This window comes from Podarcis melisellensis (assembly GCF_964234715.1).
Source record: "Podarcis melisellensis genome assembly, chromosome: 11".
Taxonomy (NCBI): domain Eukaryota; kingdom Metazoa; phylum Chordata; class Lepidosauria; order Squamata; family Lacertidae; genus Podarcis; species Podarcis melisellensis.
The window spans coordinates 54851324-54862256 of NC_138543.1; the positions used below are offsets into that span (position 1 = coordinate 54851324).

At 46.8% G+C, this 10933-nt stretch overlaps 1 protein-coding gene across 2 annotated transcripts in view; it reads right to left on the reverse strand.

The window, feature by feature from the left end:
* ARK2C (arkadia (RNF111) C-terminal like ring finger ubiquitin ligase 2C) overlaps nucleotides 1-5816 on the reverse strand; it is an 81057-nt gene extending 75241 nt beyond the window's left edge. The window contains exon 1 of one of the 2 annotated variants that reach the window (XM_081929955.1): nucleotides 5280-5816. In XM_081929955.1, the coding sequence (XP_081786081.1) occupies nucleotides 5280-5340 (61 nt within the window). In that variant the 5' untranslated portion in view covers nucleotides 5341-5816. The remainder of the gene's footprint in view (nucleotides 1-5279) is intronic. The other variant, XM_081929954.1, reaches the window with a different exon arrangement.
* Between the last annotated feature and the right edge of the window lie 5117 nt (nucleotides 5817-10933).

Genomic DNA, 10933 nt, shown 5'->3' on the forward strand with positions numbered 1-10933 from the left:
TGTGAGTGGCGTATGGCCAGGGGGATAATTTAATGTCTTGAGGGATCCATTTGCAACTCACACCTGTCCACACCCCCCCACTTCCATTCCCACCCCTCCGTCTTCCCAAGGTCAACCTTAGCTACCAACAACTAAAGGTTTTTAACTTACAGGAATGAACATGCATCCTCAAACTCAAAAGGAAGGCTCGTGAAGAGGAGGGAGATACTTTTTTTAAAAAAATCAGTGGCTATTTGTCAATATATATCTTTTTTTCTCTCTCTCCGCAGCCCCATCCACTTTGGTGTCATTGTTCACCCTGATTAGCAACCTGGCGTGATGTTCAGTAAATGTTGGGATTTCGCAGTAGCTAGCAAGCTTCTCCTGCGTTTTAACAGTTTTGGACTTTTCACCAGTGTGTGAATTTACATGCATACCTCTCTACATTTTCGTCTTGGGCGCTCTGAGGACCAGCCTTTTGCCAACTTGGCACCCTCCAGATGTTCGGGACACCTGGCCGGGGGACGGGGGCAGCTTGGCAAAAGGTTGGCGCACCTCAATTAGAGAGTCATCTCCACCTAGGGAGGGGAAAGATAATATAGGATGTGTATCTAGAGAGAAAGAGAGAGAAAGAGAGAGAGAGTTGGTATTCACAGGTTATAGAATGCTTGAAGGTAGATATGGGAGAAAGAACATTGACACTCTCTACTCCGCCCCCTCCAGCCCAATATTGGTGGCGCTCCCCCCTCCCAGAGAAAAAGAGATCCATTCACTCAAATGGGGGAGGAGGTGGGGGGTGGAGAAGCGGGGGCGGGAGAGGGGGGAAATAATCTAAAACAGCAGGAATACAACAATAAATGGGGTGGGGGACAGCAATAGAAAAAGCACACTAGGTTAATATAGGAAAACTAGTTTCTTTATTGAGAGATTGTATATTAGTATTAGTGGAACTGTGTTGTAACAATGTTGTCATGCACACAATACAAAAGGCAACAGGGCCCACCATGCCGTGGAAAGGCAACAGAACGGAAGCGGCATACAATGAATAAGATGTATCAGCTACTGCACATTACATTTCAGCAGGGTATGTCTCTACGGAGAGAGATTTTACATCAGAAAAAACTAGGTAATGTAAAAAAATACAGACCATGCTTCAAGTTTTAGTACAAGAAAAAAGGTGGAAGAAATACACAACCAAAGGATATCTGAATACAGAAAAAAATTTACCCACAAAATAAGAACAGGAAGTAAAAAATTCAGCACAGCAGAGAGGAATGTTATCCCTGTTGAATGGAAAACCATTTTGCTAAGCAAGCATTCCACTTTCCTCTGTTTTTTGGGGTTTTTTTGGTTTGTTTGTTTTGGTTTTTTCTTCTCTTTTTCGTTAAGTTTGCATGTTTTGGTTCCCCGCCCGCCCCCCGGGCCGTTCCAAAAGAGAAGGATTGGATCCAAATTGCCACCCAATAAGGGTGTTTGTGTGTGTTTAAATGGTGCGTGTATGGGGGAATGTTTTGTGTTACGTTCAAGAAAGACATGGGACACGTCGGTTTTTGTTAGGGAGTTTTGTGGGTGCTGAGTGGGGTTCAGCTTGCAAAGGGAACAACAGATGGAGATCAACTGTTGGGAAGGGAGGAATTTGGGTGAGGAGAGAGCGGGTCTGTGAGAGTGTATCTATGTGTAATTTACGACGTGCTCCCAAAGTAAAGAAGGTGTTCATTCGCAGAGCCTTTTTTGCAGATGATTGGGGGGGGGTTGTGTTTGTTTGTTTGTTTGTTTAATTTGCAAGGGTTTCTTTTTCTTCTGTAAGAAATTCAAAGCCAAAGTCAATTTGCCTGGGAAACCAAGATCGAATACAAGAACAGAGGTTAGGGCGGAGATTTGGGAGGCAAGGGGAGCAAAAAACCCCAAGAAATTGTCCTCCACCCAGCTGAAGCAAAATGAATCCACTTAACAGGAATTTACAGTGCAAATGTACTTAGCTAAACAGGATGAAGATACAAAAATGGCGTTATAAAACTAGAGCTATATTGGAAAATGGCCTGTTTCCCCCCCACCCTTCTAGACTACTACAATGACAGCTAAAGAGAAACAGGTTTGAGCATACAGTCTGTCTACCATATTCTTTCTTTCCTTTTTCTTTTCACAGGAAGATTGGTGGTTTAAGACTTCAGCTTTAAGCCTCAGTATCCTCTGTCAGAAAGTCTTGGATGGTTTTTAGCAGGGGCAAATACCACCTAACCCAGAACCTTAGTTCCTCGGTGGGTGTGTTTGGAAGCCAATGAGACCCAAAGAGAGGTGAGATCTATTGTTCCTGGCGCTTCTCCCCAGAGGAAAAGAACACAAGCAATTCTCCCCCCCCTTTCTCCCAGATGACACCTGAATTTGAAATTACAGCCTGCTGGCTCTTTTTTTTTTTTATTTTATTTTTTTAAAGAAACCGTAATCATTGAGGAAGAAGCTCTTGGCTACATCAGTATCATATTTTGCAGAGAAGCATAATTTTTGGGAGTGATCAAACAGTGCCTTCTCTCTCTATCTTTTTTTCTTTTGCTTTTAAAATAAATAAATAATCCTTTGCATTTTCAAGTCATGCAAGGATAACTGAGCAGGCAAGAGAGGGAGGTAGCATTCCGGCTTTAAAATATCATCAGCTCCTCCTCCCAGCAGCCGACAACCCACCCCCCCCCACCCCGGTTTTGCAGCAACGCCACCACCACCACTGAAAGAGGATACTTCAGCTTAAAAGGCCAGTGCAGTTCCTCAGATGGATACAGGAAATGGTTAAAGAAGGGGGTGGGGGTGTCAACATTAGAGCTAAAATGCAGAGGCAGAAAACTACAAGGCAACGGAAGGGGCAGCAGGTTGACCATTCACTGATCTACACGATGAGGAAACAAAATAAATTTGGAAACAAACAAAGAAAGAAAAAGATTTGGATCAATGCAAAAAAAAAATGTCGTCATCCCATCACCATCATCATCACCACCACCAACACCACACCAGAAGAGGCTGCAATTAAAGGAAACAGAAATGCCACCATGTGCGGAAACTAAGCTGTTATGTACATACACATGTACAGTGGGGGGGCGGGGAGGGAGGGGCAAAGGGGAGGAAAGGCAAAAGCAGCAGAATGAGGGATGTGCGAGGCTGTGGGGGGGGAGGGCGGATGCTGATGCCTGTTTCGACCCGGTGTCTTGGAAGCCCACTTTTTTTACACCCTCCATCTCCTCACCTGTGTTTTGCAGGGATCAGGATTTGGCCCTAAGAATGATGCAGCCCAACGAGGTTTGGGTGGCAGGTGGGGTCGCTACTGAAACCCACAGGTCTCAGGAGCACAATGGCAGGAGTCTCGCCTTAGGGTCTTAAGACTCTTTTTCTTAGGGGGGGGGTGTTTCTATTAACTGTCCACACCTCACTGATGGATCGCATCTTAGCAGAGATGAGCAGAATGCCTTGGCTTACCAGGAAAACGGGCTATATTATTTAGTCCCTTTAATTAAAGTGGGAGGTTTTGTTGCTGTTGTTCTATCCTAGGGGTTCGATCAGCCGTGAGCCACAGAAGGGGAGGAGGCAGGCATGGTGGGAAAAGGATATTTATATAGTTAAGGCAAGAATGGCTTTTAGAGAAAGGTGGTGCGGGGAAGGAATCAGCCATGACATCTAAATGCATCCTCAGTTTGATTGAAAGAAAATACATGGAATGGAGGACAAATTGTTCCAAAAAAAAGAAGAAGAAGAAAAAGGAAGCAGAGGATCAAAACCATTGTCCGTGACGGCTATATAGGAATTGGAGGAAAGAGGGAAGCTTGGAGGAAATGTGCAATGGCCATATACACATCCCATATTAAATTCAAAATTCAGAAATGGAAAATAATTGCTGTTAATTTGGATTTCGGTCTAGGCAACCGGGGTGCATCTCAGATCGAAAGACACACACTTCTGTGAATGGACAGGTCTGGATATTTCAGGGCTGGGTATTAGAAATTGTTTAAATGTCATAAGGGGAAAAGGGGGGTGTTGGTGTGGGAATGCACAGACACCTATGTCAAACCTCACAAAAAAGAGGGGGGCAGGGCTGGGTTGGAGGATTCCCGAACCCCCTCAAAAGGATTAAAATCCACTGGATAAGTATATTTGGGGGGGGGGGAGAAGACAAAAGAGGCTGAACAGAGTTCACCAGAAGGCAGAGCGAGGGATGAACCAGCTGGCCTCGCCATGAGCTCATAATTTGCTTTTCGTTTTATAGGGGCTTGGGATCACATATAAGACAATTACTTAAAAAATAATAAAATAAAAATACACACACACACACACACACACACACCAAAAAAGCCCCCCAAAATCCTGGATTCTGGATGTATATCTTATGGGCATCAAGTAAAACCCTCCAATTTCTGACCACACCAACCACCACGTAAAAGTTCCCTACAATCTGCATATATAGAAAGGGGCAGTTTAGTGTTCCTCGCAGGCATGGATCTATATTTGTCAGGTGGGAAGGGGAGGGGGGAGAAAGGGGAGGGGCTCGCCAGAATATATAAAATGGAGTTAACTGGACATTGGTGGGGGGGGGTGGGATATACATTATTCTACATAAAAGGCGAGATCGCTCTGAAATACAACCCAAGATCTCTAAAGAATAACACAAGACTGTTTCTCAAAACAAAACGCTTCGATCCACTTAGAGATTTCCCTCCCTGCCATCTCCGATCCTGGTCCATTTTCCTTCTTACTAATGGGGTATCTCCCCACCTGCGCTCTCTCGCACACAATCCCCTACGTCCCTTCCCACTTCGTGCCCCCCCCTCTCTCCCTCTCCCCCGAATTTCGCCTCTTCTTTCATTCTTTCATTCCCTAGCCCCCTGCGGCTGCTCTCTCTTCCCACCGCTTCTCCATCTCTTTCTCTCATCTACCCCCCGCGCCCCGATTCCTTAAGACTGCTCCCTCTCCTTGCGCTTCTCGGGTCCCCCGACACCATTAGGAGATGCTGCCCTCCTCCTGCCCCTCCTCCACCACCCCTTTCTCAAATGCACTACACTTGCTCTGCTCTCCACCCCTCCCTCCCTCCCTCCCCACTTTCACACAATCACACACACACACCTCTTCCCCTTCGCCTCTCTGCCAATTGTATGTAAGAAGGCAACACAACCAGTGGCTTCCATTACAACCATCACCAAACCATCCAGGTCATTTGAGGGGGGAGGGAAAGGGGGGGTTGCTCTCTCCTCATCCCTACAGCCGCCCCTCCACCTCCCCCCAAAACCCCAACCCCACCAGAAAATGCACAGATAAAGAGATACCTCTGTTTCGCACAGAGCCAAACACTGGAAGAACAAGATAGCCGACGTGTACCAAAACCATCTTGGCCAGCTGCTGTGGTCCCCTGGCGCTGCAACTATCCGTCGGTGGTGATGGTGGTGGCGGCGGCGGTGGCAGCGGTCCTCCTCCTTCTCCTCTTCGGTGGCGATGGTGATGGTTTTGGCAGTGCTGGCGTCTGCTGTTTCTGGAGAGGTTGGTGCTGCTGCTGCTGCTGCTGCTGCGGGCTAGAGTAAGACAGATGGCCCATGGAAATGGTCCCTTCCCAGTGCCCTGTATACATTCAAATGGAGAGCTGAGGCTCGCAGCTGCCTGGCGCACAAAGGGAATCGCAGCCAATGGGAGGGAGGCCTTGCGCGGGTGCCTTTTGCGCCTCTCTCCCCTCCTCCTCCTCCCCGCGCGCGCTTTCTCCCCTCCCCTCTCCTCCCTTTATATGGTCTCCAGCCCTGGCAAGGAGGAGGCCCAATCAGGAGGGGAGGTGGGGGTGGGCTGCAGCTTACCCTGGGGTCCCTCCCTCTCTCTCTCTCTCTTTCCTTCCCTCTCTCTCTCTCTCTCTTTCTCCCTCTTTCCCTCCCTCTCCCCTCCCACCAAAGAAGGAGATCGCGCAGCAATTGGAGGCAGGGCTTTTGCAGGAAGGCTGGGTTTCAAGCAGGCGCGCGCGCGCACACACGCGCGCAACCGGGAGGATGGAGAAACAGGAAGCCCGAAGGAGGGAGGCACGGCCCGGGGGGGGGGGGCACGCGCGCCCCCGAGCGCGCACTGTCCAGGGCACACAAAAGGGGCGAGCGAGCGAGCGATAGCCAGAGCCCCACGTGGGAGCCGGGAGAGGCGCAACAGCAAAGGCTGGCGCTTGGGGAGGAGAAGGCAGATGTGCAGGGCGCACGGGGAGAACCTTGCGCGCGCAGGTTCCAGATGCGCCGGGCATTTTTATTCTTTTTTACTTTTTGGCGACGGGACAGCGGTTGTGTCTTTCGCTACGACGCAACAGGCTTTGAAATCTAGGCAGCTTTAAGAAACAAAACAAAACAAAAGATCTTGGGGAATTTTCCCTCGGGGAAGATATTTTATCGAAATGTGCCAAGCGGGATACTTTCATTTCTTTGGCAATTATTTTGCCACCTGGTGTTAGTCCTCCTCCACCTCGATTTTTCTCTCTGTCCTTCCTTTTACAGTGGTACCTCGGGTTACATACGCTTTAGGTTATATATGCTTCAGGTTACAGACTCCGCTAACCCAGAAATAGTGCTTCAGGTTAAGAACTTTGCTTCAGGATAAGAACAGAAATCGTGCTCCGGCAGCAGGAGGCCCCATTAGCTAAAGTGGTGCTTCAGGTTAAGAACGGACCTCCAGAACGAATTAAGTACTTAACCCGAGGTACCAATGTATATACCACCTTTCCTCCAAAGGTGCTCAAGGTGGGGTGCGTAGTTCTCTTCCTATTTTATTCTTACAGCAACCCTGTGAGGTAGGTTAGGCTGAGAGGCCACCCAGTGGGCTTCATGGCTGAGGCAGGATTTGAACCCTGGTCTCCCAAGGTCCTACTCTGACAACAGGGGTGCCAACTTGAACACAACTGGAGGGGGGAGGTAAGCCCCACCCCACACAACTGATCAAAAGATGTGGTGCATGTATAACATTTGAATGGCAATGCCCATCGACTTGGGGAGGGCAGACTAAAGTTACCAGATTTCTTCCATGAATCCAGGGACACTTAAAATATATATATATATATATATATATATATATATATATATATATATATATATATATATATATTTGCTTTCGTAGATTTTCACGGGTACAGGAATGCAGGTTTTGGTGTCCTCGGGTGTCTTCCCGTGTAAAAGTCTTCCCGTGTAACTTTTACACGGGAAGACACCCGAGGACACCAAAACCTGCATATATATATATATATATAGATTGTTGTTATTTTTTTGAAAAGAGAAAAATCACAAAAAATAAGTAAGATCTTCTCTTCTGTGGCCTTCCTCTGGGTCCTGGCCTGCTCTCTTGGAGCGCTAGCTACCGTGGAGTAGGCTCAGGTCGGGCCTGGGCTCGGCCACATGTCCTTGCTCTCCTACCTTTCAGTGGCAGCGGCAGCATGGCAAAGTCAGGGTTTCTTTCTTTTTTCTACTGCTTTCTTTCTCTCCTCCTCTCCCTTTCCTTTTGCATTAGCTCCGGGTTTTCCTGGCCCTGGAGTGCCTCTGGGCAGTTGGACGGATGGCCGGGTGCTTTCGCTCCCATCTCGATTTGGGTTGCGGGGGGAAGGGGTCAGCGGCTCCCCCAGTTGACGCGTCTGGCGTCCCCGATTTCCCTTTGGTAGTGGCAGCAGCAGCGGCAGTCTCAGCAGCCCGGAGCCAGCCTGGTAGCGCATTTGGTTCTGGCTGGCTTCAGGAGCTGCTCACTGTCGTGGCGCCCACCATTTTGCCTTGTCCCCATATGATGTGTCTTGTGCCGTTGAACCAATCACACAACATTCATTCCCTATTAATAAATCTACAACACTTAAAATATAAATCCAGGGACATTAAATGAAATCCGGGGATTTTGTCAGGGGACGGATTTGTAAATCTGGGGACTGTCCCTGGGAAACGGGGACGTCTGGTAACCATACCCCAGACCCCTCAAATATTTTAGGGGAGCCAAGGCTCTGAGAGCGGCCATCTGGAAGTTTTCTTGAAACTGTGTGTTGTTCCTTTAAAGGGCAATGGTATGGGAGTGACACAGGGAGAGGCCTAAGGGGATCTCTTTTATGTAACTCCTACTGAGTGTTATGAAAAGTGAAAGGCACTGGTGTTTTGTTTTGTTTTGTTTCACTTTGCAGTTTGTAGAAGAGGAGTTTAGTTTGTATCATCTCGGCCGCCTTCCTCTGCACACTGTTCCAGCTTCTCAATATCCTTCTCAAGACTGGTTTCTTTTACGAATTGTTTGCTATGAAACATCTCAAAGCAATTTCACAATACAATAAAAGCATATATAAAACAATTGCACGCGCGCGCACACAATTAAAACATCTGCAAATATAAAAGCAGTTTCATGTTTAGAGCAGATACCTAGTGGGATAAAAACATGCCCTTTGCCGAAGGCATTCCGCGAGAAGAGAGCATGCATTACCAAAAAGGCCACAGATATTCACAATATCTGAATATATTAATTTATATGCATTGATGCCAATTTAGATAGATATAATAACTATAACTCGGTACGTCTGCATTGCCATGCAATCCATCTCACTGCAATGGGAAAGACAGCAAGATGTCTCGGGTGCTGCTAACTGGATGGGCAACTATGAGGTTCTCTCTTTCCTTGGGTTCTTTGTCTTTCAACTGGACTTGGACAGCCCTTCAAGAGGAAGACTTCAAGAGGAGGACTTCATCAACAGCCCTTCAAATAGAGAAACAGAGTCAGAGCTGATGTGATGGAAGTATTTAAAGTATCCATGGCATGAAGAAAGTGGATCTATATATCTATAGCTGGACCATAAAGAAGGCTGATCGCCGAAGAATTGATGCTTTTGGATTATGGTGCTGGAGGAGAATATTGAGAGTCCCATGGACTGCAAGAAGATCCAACCTCTCCATTCTGAAGGAAATCAGCCCTGAGTGCTCACTGGAAGGACAGATCCTGAAGCTCAGGCTCCAATACTTTGGCCACCTCATGAGAAGAGAAGACTCCCTGGAAAAGACCCTGATGTTGGGAAAGATTGAGGGCACAAGGAGAAGGGGATGACAGAAGACAAGATGGTTGGACAGTGTTCTCGAAGCTACCAGAATGAGTTTGACCAAACTGCGGGAGGCAGTGGAAGACAGGAGTTCCTGGCGTGCTCTGGTCCATGGGGTCACGATGAGTCGGACACGACTAAACAACAACAACATATCTGTATCTATATATATTCCCTTCCTCTCTCATAGCACTAAAACTCGTGGACATGTAGTGAAGCTGAATGTTGGAAAATTCAGGGCAAACAAAAGAAAATACTTTTTCAAACAGCATAGTTAATCTACAAAACTCACTCCCACAGGAGCCAGTGATAGCAGAGCCAAGGCTCTATGTATCATGCAACAATGACAAATTCTGGGGCAGCATAAACCCACATCCTGAATTCTGCAACTTGCATAAATTGCACCGATTAAGCACCTCTGCGCTGTTCCTTTTCTATTGCACAATTTATTCTAGTTTCGCTAACCATAGTGAGGTTCCAGTAATTTCCCCAGTATCTCAGTCCCTTCTGGAGAAACTGGCATCTTCTGTGCTCCGCTGCTAAACTAAAGGGGAGCAATCTTTCTCGTTTGCTGGCTTGCTCTATTTTAACTGGCAGCAGTCCTCTGTTCCTGTTGGGTTTTCCACAGACCAGTTCAAAACTGGCTTTAATCCATGCTTAGTTTATCTGTAGAATACATCTGGACAGACAAATCTGAAAGATTTAAGCAGCATACTAGTCTCCTAAAACCACATTCAGCATGGGTGTCTTAATCTGGATTATACGCCTCTGCTCGCCACCCTCCCTGCCCTCCATGATCTTCATATTAAAAAGGGGTGGATTTGTAGGATCGTTTTGATTTTATTTTGTCGCGCAGCACTCAACAGCAAAAATCACAAACAGCAAAAATCACTTGAGATCTACTGGGCAAATATTGGATTTTTGATGCAGAGGCAAAGAACTGGCTCTTGTGACACATAGCTGCGTAAGCAATCTAGCTTTTCAAAGGACCACTCATTGTGGTTTGTTGTTGTTGTTGTTTAGTCGTTTAGTCGTGTCTGACTCTTCGTGACCCCATGGACCAGAGAACGCCAGGCACTCCTGTCTTCCACTGCCTCCCGCAGTTTGGTCAAGCTCATGCTGGTAGCTTCAAGAACACTGTCCAACCATCTCGTCCTCTGTCGTCCCCTTCTCCTTGTGCCCTCCATCTTTCCCAACATCAGGGTCTTTTCCAGGAAGTCTACTCTTCTCATGAAGTGGCCAAAGTATTGGAGTCTCAGCTTCAGGATTTGTCCTTCCAGTGAGCACTCAGGGCTGATTTCCTTCAGAATGGAGAGGTTGGATCTTCTTGCAGTCCATGGGACTCTCAAGAGTCTCCTCCAGCACCATGTGGTTTGTTACCAGAAACAAAAACAAAAAATGCAGTAAGAAGTAATGGAGGTGTTCGGGATAGCTGGCTCTTTGAGGAAGGGATGCACCATATGTCGGGGGACATTTATACGAGGTTTTGTGCTCCAAGATTTTCTGGCTTCCCACACAACATACATTCTCAAAGCGATTTATGAGAATAAGGCTATGCACACACCTTACATTTAAAACACTTGGCCCCTCAAAGAATCTTGTAATTTGTTATGGTTGCTGGGAAATTAGTGCTTTGAGGGTTGAACTACAGTTCCCATGATTCTTTGTGTGTTGGGGGAGCAAATGTGCTATAAATGTATGGCATGTATGCAGCCCAAAATCCAACAATACAGTAAAAAAAAACATAAATATATCAAAAACACAAAGTAAAAACATCCAGTCATTGGTGAATTTTCTGAATATTCAGAAAAGCAGTAACCTTTTTGCCTGGCACTGAATTTTTGCCAAGCAGACCTCCCTGAGGAGTGCATTCCACGAAAAGGGAGCTACTACAGAAAAGGTCTATTCTGTCATTGC